The sequence below is a fragment of the Phragmites australis genome, chromosome 1, assembly GCF_958298935.1.
Source record: "Phragmites australis chromosome 1, lpPhrAust1.1, whole genome shotgun sequence".
Classification (NCBI taxonomy): Eukaryota; Viridiplantae; Streptophyta; class Magnoliopsida; order Poales; family Poaceae; genus Phragmites; species Phragmites australis.
Genome location: NC_084921.1, coordinates 38,409,287 through 38,429,864, shown reverse-complemented (window position 1 = coordinate 38,429,864; position 20,578 = coordinate 38,409,287). Strand labels below are relative to the sequence as shown.

The following is a 20,578-nucleotide window of genomic DNA, read 5'->3' as shown; positions in this document are numbered from 1 at the left end:
TGTGGATTGGGTTTTTGCTTTCCGCTGTGTTTTATTGACTGTTAGGCTAGGCTTGTAATATACAGTATGGTTTATAACATTTTATTTTCAGAACCTTAATGTTTATGCACGAAGTTTAACTGTGATACTGTAAATGTTATATTGTGTGTATCAGCTACTTAATCTAGGGACTGATATAGGAGGCATATGAGATCCTGAGAACGGGGGTCTTACACCGACGGTGGCTGTGAGGGGCGGGGCACGCGGGAATGGGAGTCACCCGCCGGCAACAGATCGAACGGGGGAGGCAGGCCTCCAGACTCCAATGGTCCGGTCTCGGGAGGGAGGCCGACACGAGCTCTCATGAATGCGGTGGAGGTGCTTGCCGGAGGAGGAAGAAGCCTGCCCGCCTCGTGCATGCGCCGCTCGTCCAACAGTCACTCCTCCGCTCGTCCAACCACCACTCCACCTCCTCCACTCGTCTAGCCGGCGGATCTGCCCACCCCAAGCTCAAGGGCCGTCGAATATGGCCGCCTCGAGCTCGGGAGATGTCGGATCTAGCCACCCCCGATGCGCGTCGTGGGACAAAAGGAGAGAGAGAGAGTAGAGGGGTACGCGACGGCGCGACTGTGTAGGGACGACTACGTGTGAGCTAGGGTAGGAGGGCACAATTGTTGCAGCAGTGGCACTAGGCGAGGGCAGGAGGGTGTGGGCGCTGGGTAGGAGGGCATGGGAGTGCGGACGAAGGGCATAGGCGTCCGAGCGGGCAAACGGGTAGAGGAATCGTTGGATCTGGTGGGCGAACAGAACACGCCTTACGGTTTTTTTAAGTAAGAGAGATAGCAAAAGTTGATATACCTGAAATTTACACGTTTAGGATATAGTTGAACTAGAGTGTGAGAAACAATAGGCCATTGGTGTTTGATTGACATAGGTTGTCTCATAAAGATCAGAGATCCCAAGCTCCACCGTAGGGTCAGGAATTCCATTTCAGCTGTACATCAGGATTCAACTGCCCCATATAGGACTCCTCTCTTCATCTATGTCAATGACCAGCAGGTGGTCTGGTTTTGAACCATTCGGTCCCTCTTTGTATAATGTGGGCAAATATGCGTGGTACGCTGGTAGGTAGCGTGATACAAAATCCATAACCTGCAAAAAAAAAAAAAATGCCACCTCTTACATTTTCGTAGATAATCAACAGCATTTGGAAAACATTAAAGTAAATGCATGTCTGGTTCAGAAGGGCTTCCAAAGAATAAGGTAAAAATGGATTGCCGAGGGAGTAGCAGATAATTTCTTGTCCAACTCTTAGGTTCAGACTTCAGAGTCTCAGGGGAATGTGATACACTAACTGTTTTGCTTTCTAGTAAATTTTGCTCAACTATTTTGATTGAACGACGAACTGTCCAGCATCAAGTTTGGTCACAATGCATAACTGTTAACTCAGAAAGAGTAATTCCTATTTCGTGGCAAGCTTCCGTTAGGCTTTGAGGGGGTCACAACTCAGAATTCACGACGCTAAAGCAATTCACTTTTCCCGACCACTAGTAATGCTCCAACAAATAATCTAACTAGGGCAACAATGGGGTTATTCTAAAGTGTGCTTTGCCAGAGAATGCACCTCCTCATTGGACATTCCAGGTTTTCCATCTGCTCTCATAGCTATCTCTGCCTGCAAATCCAAATAGCAACCTCAGAAGTTGCAATGCATTGTTTGTGACGAATTCTTTAGCACAACTTGTCAGATAATCTAGTAATGACCTGCAGCCTCCACTGGTATACACAATTGGGCTCCTTTATTTTTATAACGATCCATGACTCGATGAACCTGTCCCAAGCATCATAGTACGCTTGAAGGTTCTTGTTAACCACCTCGAGCTGAAGATAACAAAATTAGTGTCATACTATTACTGTAGCTAAAACAGCTAAATGTGGAATAAGAGGAACCATATTAGTAAATTCAAGTTGACATTGCCAATTTATCCATAACTTCTGTCCTCAAAAACTTGCCTGAGTATCCACTGCTTTCACAACTTCATTTGGCAGAGGTTTAAACCCAAGCATCCATCCTTCAAAGAGAACCACCTGTGACAGCAAAGCAGACATACAATAAGTTGAGAATCACATACTTCTGAACTCAAATGCTGCAGCTAAACAGGAGGCTACCTCTAAAGGCCCTTCAACCTCCGGCCACAGTGAAGGATCAGCCCGATCACCTCTTCCACCAAAAGCAGACTACATGGACACGTGACATGTATCATGCAGCTGCTCAACTATAAATATCAGCTAGAGGAAGGTTAACTGCAACCTTTTACCTTGTCATACCGTGGAAGCTTCATCTTCATATCTAAATGTTGTCAAAACACTAGTCAGTTCATTATACGCTATTTTACAAACAAATAATGGACGTAAAACCTTTTGCTAAAATTTTCCAAAAAGGTAAAGAAGAGTAGCCTTATGTGCAAATTATCATCAAGAAGAAACAGAAATAGTTTGAAGACGGTCCAAATACTTATTTTGAACCAGTACCTTCCTTTGTTAGTTTGATCAGTGACTCTAGTGTTTCAACTGAGAATTGGAGATCGTGGCTTCCTGCATTTCCACGGAACTGGAAAGATTTGGTCAGTCACTCTCAGTTCATCATGAAACACAGCCTAGTAGCCTACTGGAATGGAGGGAGTTCTTGTACCTCTAAAATAGAATTTCCAGGATTTCTGTCCCTCAATTCATTCTGGACATAAAAATATGCGCGTCAACCATTTTCAAAACTTATTCTCAAGAAAAGGAGACTATTTTTCAATAAAGGATTGATGATTTTTCCATATCTAATTGAAGTTCACACCTGTTCTTTTGCTGTCAAATAGAAGTCATCAATTGACAATGTAGCGGAATTCCTGTGGCACATAGAAGTTTGATTATAAAAATTCATTCGTGCGGCAGACCAGGGGCACTATGATCAGTTTTGATAAGAACAACTCACCTACCAGCAACCCGAAAAAGGTAATCAAGTGCAAAAACCAGAGTGGTCTTTCCACTGCCTTGGGGAGCGCTGACCCCAATCTGCATTGCAGAAAGATGGCTCATTTATGAAATGGGAACCGAAACGGCTAAGTTTGTTCCGACCCAGCTTGTTAAACAAAAAAACTTCTTTAACGATCCTCTTGATCCTCAAACACAATATCAGATGCGTATTTTTATTAAATGTGTCTCATCGAAAGCATATGCTTCTCTCATTTTGCTAAGGGGAGTGCAGAATCATCCACTGTGTGTGTGGTGGAAGCATAATTCAGAAGAACATGTTCTCTTGTGTCCACTGTCCAGCTGGTGGAACATGCCATAAGACTTGAGAGCTTTGGATTCTCTCCACACCAGAGGAGAAAGTTTTATGGCAGATTCACCAGTTTCTATGAGATGATGAACTACCGATGTAAGTCCATTGCCTACTTCTACTTGACATGAAAACAATTAGTACTGTTATCATCTAAGCAGATGTTGATGCAAGTGCGTACCACCAATGGCGGGATGTCATCGCCCTCGTTGTACTTGGCCCTGTGCTCGATGACCTGGTCCTCGCACCAGAGGAAGACGGGGATGTAGAAGTGGTATATCCTAGCCTTCTCGGCCTCCGACAGCTGGAGCTCGTTGAGGCGGAACAGGCGGGCCACCTGCACGCCACTGCGCAGCCACCGATCGATGGACTCGGCGATCTTCTCCTTGGTGTACCCGATCCTGTCCACCAGCGGGCCGCTGCAGATGAAGTCGTACAGGTCTTGCACGGACGAGACGAGCGCCGGGGACGACGATGGCGCTACCCGCCCGGCCCGCGGCGGGGCGGCCGCCGGGCTGTGATCCGGGCATGCCAGGAACGCTGGTCCAAAGAAACGAGAAATCTGCGTCAGTGAACATGGCAGGCTGAATCTTGTCTTATTAGAGTCTCCACTGGCTAAGCCGATCTGCGGTGAGCTGACAACCAACTGTCTCTCTTTCCTACACGCTTGGTGAAGATAGATTAGATTACCGTCCATGCAGTTGGTTCAAGAACCTGAGAAATCGAATAATCGATGGCCTAGCTAGGTGGAGTAACAGAGACCAGATCGATCTGAGGAGGACTGAGTCGGTTGAGATGCACACCAAGATGTGCTAGAATTTTTTATGTCATCGAACATTGCTCCGCTGGACGAAAATAATAAGAAAATGGTTGCCGAAGTCACACGCAGGCAAGTGCTGGTATCCAACACCAGAACGAACGAACGATCGCCTCCACACTCCACAGTCCAAGCATCCTTATCCGCCTCCCGGTAGTTGCGCAACAAGGAAAAGACGTGGCTAAAAACAGGAAACAAAAGCGGCAGACGCCGCAAAGCGCACAGACCAACACCAACCCAAACCAAACCGAGCCAAGAACGACTATTTCGACAGTACGCACGGTTGCGCAAGCGCAATTGTCCCTCCCTGGTATGCATGAAGATAAAGAGCTAGAAGCGGGAGCGGCGCGGCCAACCTTTTCTTGACGGAGCGGCGGCGGTCACAGTGAGGGAGCAGGAGGACGGCGCCCTGCGGTGGTGGTACGGTCTGGGGAGGAAGAGCGGGGGGGCGGAGGAGGAAGAGACCGCCGCGGCGGCGGCTGAGGCGGAGGGCGGCGGAGGGGCGGCGTGGAGCGGCGCCATTCTCTCTGCCCACCCCGAGGACCCAGCGATCGAGGAGGCCAGAGAAGAGACGTAGGGAGGAGGGGGCGGGCTGCGGAGGGGATTATTCCGGATTGGGCGCGGGGCGCAGGCAGCCTCTCGATGCACTGCGCGCCGCGCGGCCGGTCGCTTTCGCCGTTTCGCGTCTCTCAATTCTCTCAAACCGCACGCCCTGGCCTGGTGGTGCTGGAGCTATGGCGCACGTAGACATGGAGATGACGTGGTCGGTCTGAAAGTGTTCCCGCTTGCCTCTGGTTGGGTCGCGCCGGTCCAGCCTCCAGCGTGACTCCGTGCCAAGAAAACTGGGAAACGGCACGGCACGGCGTGATGAGTTCAATGCCGTTGTCAGCACCATAGAGCAGTGGCCGAGCCAGAAAATTTTGACAGCAAAATTCACACTACCAGCCCAACTTCGGTTTTAGTTGGACTGAAGCTACCAAAGTCCAGTTGGATAGTAGTCTATTCTCCATGTGATAACCGCCGTGGAGCCGGGCAACGGTCCAAGGTCGTCGGGCACTAGCTCCGGCTATGGCAAGGAGTAACAAGCGTCGAGTATTTTTTATTTTTCTATTTTTAATTAAAAATTTAAATAAATAGACTCCTCATGATAAGATTTGTAAGACGTCTACCCTCTAAAAGTGCTGCAGCCTTTTCACACCTTTACCGTCCTCTGAGAGTGCGGTTAGGTCCCTTGCCGCCCTCTCAGTGGGCGGTTATAGGGTCAGCCCCGCCCCCCTCCTCTGTATAAACCTAAAAAATGAGGGAAAATTCTCATTTTATTCTGGAAAAAGAGAAAGGGAGAGGAGAAGAGAGGGAGGCAGCGCGGCGAAGCCCTACTATTTTCGATCGGCGGATTTTGAAGCGCGTTTTCCGATAAATTTTTTATACTCATGTTTTTATTAGTAAGTAAAATACCATTAGATCTAGTGTTTAGCGGTATAACAATAGCTATATTAAATATGACCTAGGGTTTAGAAATGTAGAAAATGTTGATTTTGTAGTATATTGTAAATATTAATTACGACGTGGTAGGATAGTCATTAGATTTATAGTAATATTTATAGTATGGTAGTTTCGAATATCTAGATTGTATAGAATAATGATGCAAGTAATAATTATGGGTAATTAGAAAATTTATTAAGTAGACGAATAGTTAATTAGTTTAATTAGTTTAGTTTGCTTAGGGGCAAAATTAAAAAAACCTATTGTTAGCCGATAATCAGTGTCGGTAATTTTGTTATAGTTTCGATAATCAGAAATATAGTTTTTCGGTCTTAACATTGGATATATTTTCGAATATTTCCAGTGATGTTAGATAAATTATATTTTCAGATATATTATGGTGAAGGTCAAATTAGTTATGGTTCTAATGGTGTAGATCTTTCTGGGTTTTAGCATGTCGTTAAGGGACTTAGTAGAGCCAATAAGAGTACCATAGTGGATGTGTGCAAGTGGCTGATGCGTCATTTTCAACTGCATCCCCAGCAACATGATCTTAAGCTGAGAGCTATGCTAAGCCGTGCTAATCAGAGCTACTTTAGCGAGCTCGTCCCGATCAATGTGACATCTACTTTAGCGAGCTCGTCCCGATCAATGTGACATCTACTTGGAGGCAGTATGTAGATATATCATGTGACTGTGGGCTTCCTCTGATTTTGTTAGCTGAGGCGTACCAGAAGGATCCAACAGAGATAAATTCTGCGGAAGCAATAGCGGGAACAAGTTAGATAGTGGTAGATGAATCAGACCCGGTAAATGTCGAGGATAGGCAAGATGTTGGGGATATGCGTGAGATGCAACCGAGGGGTGTAGCCGATGAGGCGGAGCACATCCCTAGTATAATTGAAGAGATGGAGATGGAGGATCAAGAGCTAGAGGAAGCCATTGCCGATGAGGATTCATCCGAAGAGGAGGGAAATGCTCCTATTCCTGCAGAGTGGAGGAATCAGGAATTTTCGAAACTAGTGATTAGTGAGGCTGATCGGACACCGTTGGAGTATCATGAGAACGAGGTGTCTCAGGGTGATATGTACCTTACTAAGGAGTCTATTATTGATGCAGTTAAATTATGGTCGATGTCTCTTCAGAGGCAGTTCAAGGTTGTGAAGTCGAGTAAAAGGGAGTACGACGTGAAGTGTTTGGTGCCTGATTGTCCTTAGTGGGTGCATGCATTCAGGGGGAAGTGGGTTGACTACTGGCAATGCTCAATAGTCGGTGAACATAATTGTCACATTGAGGAAATAGAGTTCTCCCATTGAAACATGTCATCTGCTTTTGTTGCCAATATTATGTATGGGGAGATTGTGTACAACCTAAAGTATGAGCCACGATCAATAATCTGTGGTATTGAGCAAAGGTTCTAGTATATAATAAACTATACGAAGGCATGGAGGGCGAAACAGAAGGCTATTGAGATAAGGTTTGGGACATATGAAGATTCATATCACAATCTATCGCGTCAATTAGCCACAATATGTGCAAGAAACACTGGAAGTTACTATAACATCAAGCATTACCCCTTGACTGATGTGGAGTATAGCGGGAAATGAGTATTGCAACGTACTTTCTTTGCATTTGCGGCAACCATCAAAGCATTAGGCACTGTCAACCCATCATTTGCCTGGACGAGACGTTCCTCACTGGAAAGTATAAAGGATAGATATTGTCTGCAATTGTGGTCGACGGGAACAACCAAGTCCTACCACTGGGGTTTGCCTTCGTGGAGAGTGAGAACGGGGATAGCTGGTATTGGATCCTTGAGCGGGTGAAGCATGCTATCATTTTAGACCGGCCAGATGTTTGTTTGATTTATGATAGACATACGGTGTTGTTGCAAGTTTTGTTGTATGTGCAATATGGGAGTGTTCAACGGTGTGTTACAGCAAAGTAGTCCGACTTGAAGAGTAGGTGGTGCATGCGGCATATGGGTGCAAACTTTTACAGATAATTCAAAAACAAGAACTTGATGAAGCTTTTCAAAAAATTATGCAGTCAGAACCAGCAGAGAAAGTTCAATGCCCTATGAGCAAGACTAGATGAACTAACCATAAAGCAGACAGCTGAGCTACCAGTCACAGGTGATGAACCGATTGCTTTTGGACCTCTCCCAACAGATACTCCTCAGATAGTAAGGAGGTCAGGGTCAGCTATCAGGAACTTTTCGCAGTGGATACAAAATGAGCCAAAAGAAAAATGGGCTTTGATGTACGACAGTGGTGGGGCAAGGTATGGGATAATGACAACTAATCTTGCTGAGGTCTACAACTGGGTCATGCGTGGTATGAGGTCCTTCCCACTTGTTGGAATTGTATAAGATATTATGCATGAGACTTGCAGATATTTTATTGATCACTACATAGTTTCTTTGAAGGCAATGGAACATAACCATATGCTTTATGAATCGATGCTATGTGAGTACATGAAAAAGGCCACAAAGAAGACACACATGCACCACGCTAATCAAGAGGGGACTGCGGAGCATAGGTTCAGTGTCTTGTGCCGGGATAAGAGTCGTAGGGGTAGAAGACGTGAGTGGCATGTGCAAGAGTGTGTGCTTAGGACTAGCTCATGCATTTGTACATGCCAGAAGCCACAATTGCTACACAGGCCATGTACACACTTCATAGCTATATGTGCGGAGCACAATATGCTTCCCAGGCAATATGTTTCTAAGTACTTTATGAAGGATCAGATATTGTACACATGGAACCATGAGCTGTATGGCTACGGCATTGTTGATACATTTACAAGTAATCCAGGTCCCTCACGAATCTATGTGCCAGATTTCGAAAGAATGAAGAACGCACCGGAACATCGACAAACTCGCTGTATTCGAAACGATATGGATGAATCCGAGGCGGGTCCAAGGGTGAAGCGATGCAGCTAGTGCAATAAAACATGTCACACATACAAGTATTATCCGAAAAATGTACCTACTGTGTAGGTGGGGACATGACCGCGGTTTAGTGTGAATGTATTTAGCGTATCTTGCTGTTATATTTGTACGGTCTTAGCCTTAGTTACCTATGTTGCATTTGGACCTTACATTTGTATCTACATGTTGCAATATATTCATGTAAATTTTCGTGCGTGTATGTAATATGTTGTTCACGTAACTATGTGTATATTTTCATGTAACCGATTGTACATATTATTCATGTATATGTAGTTGCAATGTATATTTGGATTCAATATATATTCTTCTTGTCTACATGTTGTAATATATTCATGTACATTTGGTTTCAATGCAGATATGACGCACCCTCCGACCCCCGAGCTTCTTGACCCTGCAGTGGACAAGAGGCACCGCAGCTTCTTGTCTGTCATTCACCGGACGGAGTTAGGGGTATTCCGACCACGTGGCCCTGGGGAGCTACTTACGATCGACGATCATTGGAAGCACCGGTATGTCGCTAATTAGCTACGTATGTGCCGACTTATTTATGTATTGCATGCCCCACATTCACGTTCTATCCCAGTGGTGCAGGTTGGCAGTATCTGGACTCCTACCGCTTTGTCGTTTGATGGAGGCCCGAGCAACAGAGAACCCTGAGGCAGCGGCGAGACGAGAAGTTGCGGTGATCGCTCGCTAATCGCTGCCTTGGTTGACCGATGGAGGCCTGAGACCCATACTTTCCACCTCCCTGCAGTGAGATGGCTCCGACGTTGCAGGATGTAGCCTACCTGTTAGGCTTACTTTGCGCTGGAGCTGCCGTTAGAGTTGTCAACATGGATGCGGACTGGATGAACGTCATGCATCAACGGTTCTCCCCTGTTCAGCGGACTGACGACGCACCCCCCTACGTGCTTGAGTTCATGTCGAATCCACGAGGGCCCACGAAGAAGTGGATCCTACAGTTCCAGGTACCTTCCAATTTAACTTCCCAATTACTTTACGATTTTTCAGATATTTTACTCATCATCATTCGCATACTTGTAGCCTGCATACATGCACCCGAAGGCCATCTTGTACTCGGTCTCGAGGCACTTGGAGGTCTACCTGCTTTGGTTGTTTAGCTGGGTTATGTTCACCAGCGAACAAGGTCACTTGGTGTCGAGAACCCTTGTTATGTACGCTACGTGGATAGCGGATGCGGAGCTCGATGATGTCCCACGTTTGAGTTGGGCCTCCGCTGTTCTTGCTGTGACATATCGGGTGTTGTGCAACGCGTGCACGAAGAATAAGCCACTAACCACATTTGCTGGGTGCCTACTACTGCTGCAGTTGTGGTCTTACAAGCAGTTCGCGATAGGCCGACCAGTTGTGGGCCACTCCCCGTACCCTGAGGAATGGTACGGCAAGCCCAAGGAGGACAGACCCACCATGGCCTCGCTGTGGTGTCGACGTCGGGTACGTACATAATATTTGAATGCTTTACTTGTCACATGTTTTTGTTCTGGATTCTGACTATGTTTCTCCACAGCCGCACTGGGCGCATGAGCAGGCCCATAGCGTGTACGAGCTTTTTATGTTGCAGTTCGACCGTCTTTGTCCAGACGACGTGGTCTGGACCCCCTACAGCTACTTGTCCATCCAAGCCAATGCGTCTATGGGTCTGTCTCCGTTGTGTACCCGCGACAAAGAGTACTGGCTTATGAAGACACCACTCGTCTTCGACATCTACGTCGAGGAGTACTCACCTCACCGCGTCATGAGGCAATTCGGGCGCTACCAGTCTTTCCCCTTCGTCAACGTTCGCACGGTTCCAGGCCACGTCCACAGGTAACTAAAATCAAGTAAATAATTCATAGCATTCATTTCATTGTCAGTCTATTTAACGTGGTTGACTTGCAGGTATACACGAAATGGACAGCTAGGTGGCAACCTCTAGGCAGATCGCTTGGGGTCGTACGTCTCAGCATGATCACATGCCCTTGAGGATGTCGTGGAGAAGGCTCGTCCTTTCGACGAGCGGATCTTCGAGGAGTACTTGCGGTGGTACGTGTCACATACACGTACACGGGTCACCTTCACCATAGACATTGTCCGGCACCACGTCGCGTCGACTACGGAGGCCTACCCGAGCCATTGGGATGAGGACCCTACATTAGCGGTATGTGTAATTAACATCTCATTTAATTTGCATATAATCCCATAAGAACGACTATAAACTGAAATTCTCTTTTCTTGTTTGTTTCCACAAGCCAATATCATTTATGATATCCATAGGGACACAGCTGGAACTATGGACCGTCTCAGGCAAGGGGTGCAGCTCAGTGCGGCGGATGTAGCGGGGTTTGTCAAGCGATTTTTCGACAAGACCACGCGGGCCCTGAAGCTTACCTCTTGCCGGTCCAAAGCAGATGTCACCAGGGCTCCTCCCAGGTCGAGTGGGGTCCACGCAGAGTCGTCCAGGAGGTCTAAAGTGCAATGCCGTCCATCGGGGCCGGCACCCACACGGCCACCTGGACCATGACCTACAGGTCCGGACACAATATGTACGGATATTTCATACACACGGTATTTAGAGATATTCGTTTGTTACCGATGCATTAATTTCAAACAAATATTAGGTGCACCTACACACGTCTCGACGCTGCCACCTAGACCGAGACCAGTGCCAACACCCTCACCTCTTGCAGACCACTCAGATAATGGGCGACACTACATTGTCGTATTCAATATATTCAATAGTATATCTAATATTGTCTGTAGGTTACTACGGAGATGAGGCCGGGCCGTCTTCAGCTGCACCTCGACCGGTCCCACCACCACCGTTCGCCCCCTACTACGGCACGCATGCCTGGCCATCTACTGTTGCACCTACATACCACACAGGTACAATATTGCATTTTATACAAATACTTTCATATGCACATTTTCTGTATCTAATAAATTCATCTGTTCGTAGGCCCCTCCAGTCAGTACACATGGACGACGGCGGAACCTTCGCAGTTGTCATACCCAAGTCAGGAGGATGAGCCTGGGCCAGACCCCCCGTTCGACCTCGTGAGGGACTTCTTCCAGGGCACACCGGACTACGACGTCGTCCCGCAATCCCAACTGTCCAGTGCTCCACTTCGGACACATCACACCCAGGAGGAGGCCTCGACACCTTTGATCCATTCTAGGCCTACCAGGCAAGTTGGTCCACCCGACGCCCTGACCTACTCTAGGGGGCACGTGAGGGCCAACCAGTGGCAGCGGCACCGGGACCATGATGGTGGGAACGACCGACGTCAGCGGGGGAGACAGCAGTAGGATTGTACATTTGCTTTTGTAACTTACATATGCATCTTCGATTAGCGAACTATTCTTATATATTCGGACGTGTCTACTCTCTATGGTCTACTTACCATGTCATAACTGCATTTCTTATTCCAATGTGACCACACGCTAGTTGTATTTCTTAATCCAACGTGACCACACACTACTTTCTATCATCCTCGGCTTTGTATGAACCGTTCACGATAGACTTAGAAAAGTTTTTCTTACAAAGCTACTTATACACGAAGTGACCACTCGAAACCTCTGTCGGGAGTCTAGCTTTAGACACGAAGTGACCACACGACTCAACTTTAACCATTAAATGACAACACCTCTATCCTGGCGTAATCTGCAGACATGAAGTGACCGCATGACTCAACTTTAACCATGAAATGAAAACACATTTGTCCTTGCGCAGGCTGTAGACAAGAAGTGACCACACGGGAGAGCTTTAACCATAAATTAAATGACAACACATATATCTTGATGCATGGAATCTCTGTCCAGTATCAATGCCACAACTTTTCCATTCTTCAAGAGGGAATCCAATGCTTCAGCCCCCCGCCAAGCCCATACACCCACTCCATGCACTTGCCCTCCGCCACCATAAATAACCCCACCTTTATACATGGATACACCACTCATTTCTCATTTCTCTCAATTGTAATGTCCTCCTCAGCTCCACCAAGCCCATCCAAGAAATATTGGGAGATTTTCATCCCCTAGGGGGTCGAACTACCGATGTGCTTCTGTGGCGACCTTTGTAGGCTTCGCAAGTCCCAGGATATCTTCTACACATATGGCCTTAGCTTCTTCATGTGTGCCAACTACCAATACAGCAAGCCTCAACATGTACTATATGAGTACCCACCGGTATAGCGACAAAGATCAACCACATCTTTCCCGATTTCACGCACTGTTTTACTAATCTCTCATCTTGTTTTATTTGTTCAATCTCCTCCACCTATATGTGACTTCATTGAATGGCTCGACATTGAGCAAAATGAAGATCAGAAGCGGTGGGTCGACATGACCATGCGGTGGAGGAGGGAAGCTTACGCACGCCGGGAGTACGAGCAATAGCAAGAGGAACTACGGCTGAAGCGGCAGGAAGAAGAGCGCATAAGGAAGGCAACGCAGGACCATATCGCGGCTTAGGCCCTCGAAGCTAAGAGGGCTCGTCGCGCTAATGCGGCAGGTCCCGATGCCCTGAGAAAGGACAAATATCCTAAGTGCACTCATTAGAGAGTATCTAATGTAACCTGGCATGTTTTCACTCCCTAAGGCATGTTATGATTAGGAGAGGCACGCTATTAGATAGGTCTTTATACGTATCGTACATGCCACTTTTTTGTCGTCGTGTCTTCGTGGTCAGGGTCACATGTAATGTTTTCCACCGTATGTCCCATGTAATGTTTGTCGCCGTTTGTAACCTCATTACCGCTTAATATGCTGCGAGTGTTTCACATCTATAATTTGTTCACAAAAATTGATTTTGCATCCTCCCAATAATACGTAAACTAGTCCAAAATATCGACAAATTTACAAAGATCCATATTTTCCAAAATATCACTACTCCATTATGCCGTATTGGTCACTTTTTTACCATTTTGATCCAAAATTTGCAACATATCAATTTCAAATATTTTTCATCGAACGAATGTGCACTATTTTTAATATTGAGCAATACAAACGTAAAATAAAAAAAAATCAATTTCACCGTACCTAGGCCTACCCGCCCCCTGGGAGGGCGATTAGCCCCACCCGCCCTTTCAGAGAGTGGTAAGAGGTCCACTGCCACCGTAGGAGGGCGGTAGGTGTCTATTTTTGCAAATCTTATCGCGAGGAGTCTATTTATTTAAATTTTTAATTGAAAAATATAAAAATAAAAAAACTCACAAGCAGTCCTCGCCAACATCACAGCTCTTTCCTGAGGCTAAAGTCCCTTAACCGAGCGGAAGCATGAGATTAATCACTACACGGTCTACGCAAACGACTAGACCCACAACCTATTTTCTCGTTGGGCACCACCATCTTCTCCACCTCTGGTGGCTTGTCACCAGCATCACCCTTACAGCCGTCGACACCTCACCTTCATCGTGCCTACTTGTGGTGCAACCGCCTCTCCTTCGACCATCGATGGCCGGCGCCGCCCGCCACCACTTCCAATCTAGCCTTCACTCTAAAGCTATTGAAAGGAGCCACCATCTCGAATCTTAACCTTAACCCTAACCCAAATGCGACAAGGAAGGAGGAAGGATCCATCCGCTACCTCATGCACGAATCTTAAAGTTGAAGAGCGTGAAGACTGGGCTCGGGTGACCAATATGTAGCGATTTCCCTCTTTTGTTGGCTCAATCGATGGTCAATGAAGAATATTTTTATTTGTATATTTTTATTTTTTAATATTTATAAAAATACATATCTATTTTAAAATATTACATATTTAGCATATCGTCATCCGTTGGAAACGACACTTCTAACATGCGATGGTAGCATAGCCGTGTAATATTTTAAAATGAACATATATTTTTATAAATATTAAAAATATATAAATATATAAATAAAAAGGCCCGCGTGGACACAACCCAAACAAATCCTAAATCCCAACCACACTGACGACAGCACAGGAAGAGCGCAGAGGCAAAGATCAGACCCGGCGGCGCGGCAAGTGCCGCAGGACCAGGCGCGGCGCCCGGCCAGGGCGCGCCACGAGTGAGCACGGGCGAGGGGAGGAGTGCCGCGAGCCAGCGAGCGCGAGGAGGGCGCGGCCGTCCCTCCACGAGCGGCGCTACCGGGTTCGTCCTAAGCTACTCCCACCTGTGATCTACCCCGTGCTTCGCTACGATCCGACTAGGAGAGCTCTCGTTCAGGTGGTTCTGAATCTGTGACGCGGGACGCGCTCCACGATTGTTTGGCTGGGTCGTGCTCAGGGGCTGCTTGGTTGTGCTTGTGGTGGATGTGTGGATTAGGCTGTAGCTAATGTTGAGGTTAATTTGTTCTGTTTAACTGAATCACAGTTTGTGTGTCAAATGGTGAATGTTGAATCCGACCGACATTTTTGTACCTTAAATTCTTTCTAAATTCCAGCAGTCACATTCAGATCTTTCTTAAGACCTAGTAGTCGTGCTGAACACCATGCTTTCAATGAAAGCAGAGTTATTTCTTTCTGTGATTGATACTCCAATCCTTCTAGTTAGTTGTGATTTGTTTGCCGCGTGGTGGAGTATAGATGCTGGCTTCTTTTCCAAAACTGTTGTGGATTGACCTCGAGTCCGCCCCTTTCTGGATGTTTGTCAGCAAGTTCTAGCTGCTCGTCCTGTGGAGGCAGCACTATAAGTTAACGATAACAGATTAGTATGATACTATGATTGTCGAGACACATTCTTCTTGCATCTGGGTCCAACGATTAGCTATTGTTTCGATTACTATTGATTAATTGTTGATATTGGAAGAGTATTGCCCATGAAGTATCACTTTTTCATGGAAACATTTGAGGAAAGATAAGTTAATACATATCATTTTGTGCGCTTACTTATTACTAATCCAAATAATTAGAAACTGGTCACCTGTGGAAATATTCCCTATCCTTCCTCCTGTTCGAAATAGTATAGTTTGGGAAAACAAAGGGGCTCTGGACATAGTAATTTATTTCAATGTGGCATATACCTGTTCTTGGGCCATTCCATTTCGTTAAAAACGAAGTGAAATAACACCATTGACCTGGGAATATCAGTGGCATCACACGGAAAAGTATGATATAACCAAGTCCGAAGCCCCAACATACAAGTGTACACCTAGTAACATAGATATTCTAAACTGGAAATCCAAATGGCATTAGCATGCTTAACATGTCAAGCTTGATAATAATGTTTGAGAATCGACTTCTTTCTCTTCTAGCTTCTGATGTTTTTATGCTCATTTTATTTGCAGGCAAACGAATGGTTGATCTTATTTCAAGATATTCCTGAAGACCTATATTACAGTCATGAAGTCGTCAGACAAGCAAGAGACACTGCCAAAACCACGGCTCATTGTCCGTCTTGGCATATTCCTTGCATCTCACCACATTTTCTTCAGGTTCATTCTCATTTCTCCCATGCTGATGTCTTAATCCTTCCTTTCTCGTTCCCCCTAACTCATTCTTGACCATTTGGGGTCAGTGTTATTTGCTGTTTTGCAGGCATTATCGCGCTCCTCCTCCTCCCTTCACTTGCCAAAAACACATACCTCTCGGAGAATGCTCTTATACCTGGTAATTGAACCCCCCCGGCCTGATCCCATGAAGCATATATGCCAGCTGTTGTTTGCCACCGTGAACGGTGTGTCTGTCTGGGGGCTTTGCAGCCGGATATTCAGATTATGCATTGTAGATATTGTAAAATAATTCACTGTAGCGTTCTAAACATGATTTGTCTGAAGCAACATATCAACACTGCTAAATATCCTGGTGATTTTTGGGTGTTCAACATAGCTTTGGCCTCATTGAATTTTTCATGTACCAATGAAATACCTTAGGAAATTAAATGGCTAAGTGTAATATCATAGTGGGCTTTGAACTTTTGATCTTTTCCTGTTTGCTATCAAATAATGGAGGTGTGCCATTCATATCCACTATGGTTGCAAGAAAATTACGCACTGTACCGAGCTTGTGTAGCAGAATACCAGTGGTGTTATAACCACGCAAAGGTGGAACATATGTCAATAAATGATAATAATATACTTTTCATTTATGCCTCTCTTTTGGAACTTCTGTACTTCCACGATCTTCTCTAAAAGTAAAGCCTTTTGTATGTAGGCTCTGCCAATCCATTATTTTCCACTGAAGATGTCATCGAAGCAAACAGATTTATGAAAGGAATTGAAGCTGTGGCTAGGGACTCAAGAGGTGGAATGTATGTTGCTATTTCCTTCAGAGCTAGTGGACTTTAACATGCATCTGCATCTATGTTTGTACATATAGTTCAATTATTCAAGCCTGCTGTTGAGAGGCTTACTATGATGAAATACATGCTTACGACTGCTTCTTAGTTATACTATGAAGCATACACATAGAATCCAATTAACTTCAGTTTTTCTTTTCACAGCCAAAGATCTGAAGTTTAGTTTTTCATAAGAAACATGACTACACCGTCTTCTGCATTAAGTTAATTAGACTAAACTCACATTTTTAAGGACATGCAAATGGCAGTATGCACATGGAATAAGTGATAATAAATCAAAGAATAGGTAGTAATCCGAGGATTGTAAAGAGTAAATAGTTTTAGCTGATTTTGCTCCAATATTCATTTTTTTGTGCAATGTTACAGGGAGGCAGCAAAGTTCATAGCACAACAAATAGAACATCTGGGTGCAGAAGTGTGTTACCATAAGTTCCTCCCTCATAGCAAGCATTTTCATCCTCTGAAGTTCTTCACTTCCATGACAAATAATTTGGCAATTCAACCTAATGGCACCGACACCAATTTTGGTATAAACACTATTGGCATTATACGAGCTCCTCGGGGTGATGGGAAAGAAGCAATAGTGCTTGTTACTCCTTATAATTCTCAGAGAGTTCAGTCAAATGAACTATTGTCACTGGCCCTTGGTTTCTCTGTATTCTCCCTCTTAAGTCGAGCAGCATGGCTGTCCAAGGATATTGTGTGGCTATCCGCGGACTCACAGTTTGGAGAGTATGCTGCAGTCTCTATATGGTTAAACCAGTACCATAATCCTGTGTTTTCGAGTCATTCAGTGATATTAGATACCAAGATGCATGGTGCATACCATGTATATGATGGCAACACAGAAAAGACAGAATTTAAGGTTTTCAAACGTGCTGGAACAATGGCTGCTGCTCTCATATTTAAAGTGGGGGAAACCAGAAAATATGGTGACAGAGATAGTGTTAGGATGTATGCAGAGGCATCTAACGGACAAATGCCAAATTTGGACCTTCTGAATGTGGTACACTATTTAGCTGTTCATAGGCAAGGTTTTCTTGTGAACATTGCGGCATTTAGCTCTTTGTTAAGCTCTGCATGGCTTAGGGTTATTGCTGATTTTTTTCAAACTCTTGGGAGCGTGTTAAGAAAAATAAATCCTGACTGGAAGCTTGATGTTGCGGTCCCTGATTATGTAGAGGGGACTGCAAACCTTGCTAACTCTATGTACAACCAGGTAACTGAATTTATCATTTTCATTACACTACCTTTGTAATTCTACAATCCCTTCTTATTGGGGTTTGTCTCATGCAGGCTCTTGGAGTGCCCACAGGATCCCATGGCGCTTTTCGCGATTATCAAGTTGATGCAGTTTCCTTAGAATTTTCACCAACATTTCATGTCAGAAATGAGAATGCTAAATCTTCATTTCTTCTAAGGGGTGGAAGGTCTGTTCGTATTATGTTTAATTTTTGTTGTTACAATTGATAGGTGTCTTGTGATTGTTGATTTGTGATGGATAGTTAATGAGAGGACTATGCATAAGGTCATTGAATGTGTTTGGTAGTCAGATACAACATAACAAACACACTGTGAAGGTTGTAGCCACTCTAGGCTATGCCATTCTTGTTACTGTATTGTTTTTCGCTGATAACTAAAGCTATTTACCTTTGTCGTGCATTGAGGCATGCAACTGTTTGTAACTTTATGTCAAAACTTTACAGCAATGAGTCTTATTCTGCAAAAGTTTGTTTTTAAGGTATATATAACAACTTCTGAAGTTGTAGAATCTCAAGGAACAAATAACAGATTGGAAATAGTTCTGTTTCCGCCATGGTATTGCAAGTTATTGTAGAAAATCATTTCATGAGAGATGAATACATGTAAGAATCAAATGACAGGCAAAGATTTACTTGATTTGAGCCTGTGGACCATTTCATAGCTGCAAGATTTACTAATAATTTTAGCATATTGCAATCTTATCAATGACGTACATAGAAGTGAAGAATGAGAATACTAACATGAACTGGTAAAACTAGGAACACTAGAATGAATTGGTCTTGCCTACATTTTTTGCATAACTAAATCAACCCAATGGAACATATGTCCATGGATGGAGATGTTTATGCAAGTTTGGACTGAACTGAGCAAAGGAGCAGGATCTTATGTCTTAGGTTGCCACGGACCAATAATCTTAGCGTGTTAACAAGCTTCACTTTCATTTTTCTACAAAAGTTGCCTGCTCTGCATTTTATAGTGTGTAGTTTATGTTGGTCTCACCAGAAGTTTTTTAACATGTATGACAATTCTATCGATTCAGGCTAATTGAAGGAGTTGTGCGTTCTGTGAATAACCTGCTTGAGAAGTTCCATCAGTCATTTTTCCTGTACTTCCTTACAGCTCCAAGCAAGTTCATTTCGGTTGGTGTGTATATGATTCCGTTTGCACTGCTTGTGGCACCCCTCCCAATAGTTGCTGCCGCTCTTGCTGCTGGCAGTAAAAGCATGGAAAAATCAGCAGATAAGTCGATAGATGACAGTAAGGCAAATGGTAGTGCTGATATTCTGCAAAGCAAGGGTGGATCATGGAAATGGCTTCAAGCTGCAAAAGTATTGCTTGTTATCCAACTTTGGGCAGTTCTTGTTTCACTACTTCCATATTACATTACTCAAGTTCCCGAAGCCACACCAATACAAAGTGCACTGATTTGGGCCGTGCTCTCCATAGTTCTATTGATCACCTTGTATTTTATCTTCGGCTCACCATACTCAGCTGGTGATGAATGGAAATTACTGAAAGCCACAATGATCACTTCCATCACCATCGGTCTGGGGCTCATGTCCATCATAAATTTCGCCACTGCTCAACTTGGGGCTCTGATATTGATCCCAATGTGTTTGTTTTCTCGGCCGCTGAAGGCACACTCTGGAATGAATTTCCTTCCTCAGGCAGTACTGTTGGCTTCAAACATAACTCTTGCTGTGTTGGGTTTTCCTCCAGTTGCATTGCTGATTATAAAAGGGCTGTCCAAGGGGTCGTGGACAGTAGATGTTGGAGATTTCTGGGTGTGGATGGAGTTCTTGTGGGAATGGAGTAGCGCCACATATCTGTACCTATTTCTTGTCCATCTTCCCTGCTGGCTTCTATGTATCCATGTGTTGCTGCACCCATGCCGCCAAGCGGAATCAAAGGTGAAGCAGGAGTAGCCTGTTTGGTCTCTGAAATTTTTGGGTGGTCTATAGAACAGTGTAAACGACATTTTTGGCCTGCTGACCATTTGCTGAAAAGTTTCGAACTTATTTCCTGAGGTGTAATGGGACTGTAACATAGAAGAATTCATCACTGGTAAGAGCAACGGTTGGGAGTTGGGACAGTAACGCCTAACTACTGTAACATGGTTGCTGGAAGGCCGAAGCATTCTGGTTATCCCAGCTGCTGCAGATCTGTAGCATAGCATTCTAGAGATATGCCGTTCTGTTTATCCTCGCTTGGAAATGGGGTGAACTAGCAAATGTATCTTCAGCCTAAGCACATTTTCGCTGCAGGGCTTCCCGTACATGTGCAGCCATCTCATCGGTTTGCGCTCACATGCGTTGCAGGACCAAAGTTGGCGACCGTCTCAGGCAGGAGACCGGCCGGCGCATAAGCACAACCTGATGCAGCAACCAAGGGCCCCTTTCATCCACACAGCCCCACATGTAATACGCGCGAGATTTGAAACCTAGTCTCGGTGCAACCTTCTCGCAAGGTCTTGCGTTCGGTTGTACTGTTGTACAAAA

General features: G+C 45.0%; 2 protein-coding genes across 3 annotated transcripts; one reads left to right on the top strand and one right to left on the bottom strand.

Moving 5' to 3' along the window:
- Positions 1–834: 834 nt before the first annotated feature.
- Positions 835–4,757, bottom strand: LOC133918165 (D-glycerate 3-kinase, chloroplastic-like). 2 transcript variants are annotated; one of them, XM_062361904.1, is made up of 12 exons: positions 4,484–4,750; positions 3,492–3,850; positions 2,963–3,042; positions 2,825–2,876; positions 2,672–2,713; positions 2,512–2,590; positions 2,298–2,329; positions 2,149–2,217; positions 1,993–2,067; positions 1,744–1,860; positions 1,604–1,654; positions 835–1,131 (listed from the first exon to the last, which is right to left on the bottom strand). In XM_062361904.1, exons 1-12 carry the CDS (start codon positions 4,647–4,649, stop codon positions 988–990), a joined length of 1,266 nt encoding a protein of 421 aa, XP_062217888.1. In that variant the 5' UTR covers positions 4,650–4,750; the 3' UTR covers positions 835–987. The 2 variants fall into 2 exon arrangements, with proteins under 2 accessions (XP_062217888.1, XP_062217896.1); XM_062361912.1 differs by lacking the exons at positions 1,604–1,654; positions 1,744–1,860 and having other exon boundaries at positions 4,484–4,757.
- A 9,709-nt stretch (positions 4,758–14,466) lies between these two features.
- On the top strand, positions 14,467–20,355 carry LOC133918146 (GPI transamidase component gaa1-like). The gene is made up of 7 exons (XM_062361883.1): positions 14,467–14,672; positions 15,808–15,954; positions 16,038–16,129; positions 16,673–16,769; positions 17,184–18,036; positions 18,114–18,247; positions 19,120–20,355. Exons 2-7 carry the CDS (start codon positions 15,863–15,865, stop codon positions 20,003–20,005), a joined length of 2,154 nt encoding a protein of 717 aa, XP_062217867.1. The 5' UTR covers positions 14,467–14,672; positions 15,808–15,862; the 3' UTR covers positions 20,006–20,355.
- The last annotated feature ends 223 nt before the right edge of the window (positions 20,356–20,578 follow it).

Excerpts from the sequence above, each read along its gene's own strand:
- LOC133918165 (XM_062361904.1), bottom strand. The coding sequence starts at position 4,649 with ATGGCGCCGCTCCACGCCGCCCCTCCGCCGCCCTCCGCCTCAGCCGCC. Across the intron at positions 2,591-2,671 it reads CTGGAAATTCTATTTTAGAG|TTCCGTGGAAATGCAGGAAG; the intron begins GTACAAGAACTC and ends AAATCTTTCCAG. Across the intron at positions 1,655-1,743 it reads TATACCAGTGGAGGCTGCAG|GCAGAGATAGCTATGAGAGC; the intron begins GTCATTACTAGA and ends TTGGATTTGCAG.
- LOC133918146 (XM_062361883.1), top strand. The coding sequence starts at position 15,863 with ATGAAGTCGTCAGACAAGCAAGAGACACTGCCAAAACCACGGCTCATT. Across the intron at positions 15,955-16,037 it reads TCTCACCACATTTTCTTCAG|TGTTATTTGCTGTTTTGCAG; the intron begins GTTCATTCTCAT and ends ATTTGGGGTCAG. Across the intron at positions 18,248-19,119 it reads TTTCTTCTAAGGGGTGGAAG|GCTAATTGAAGGAGTTGTGC; the intron begins GTCTGTTCGTAT and ends CTATCGATTCAG.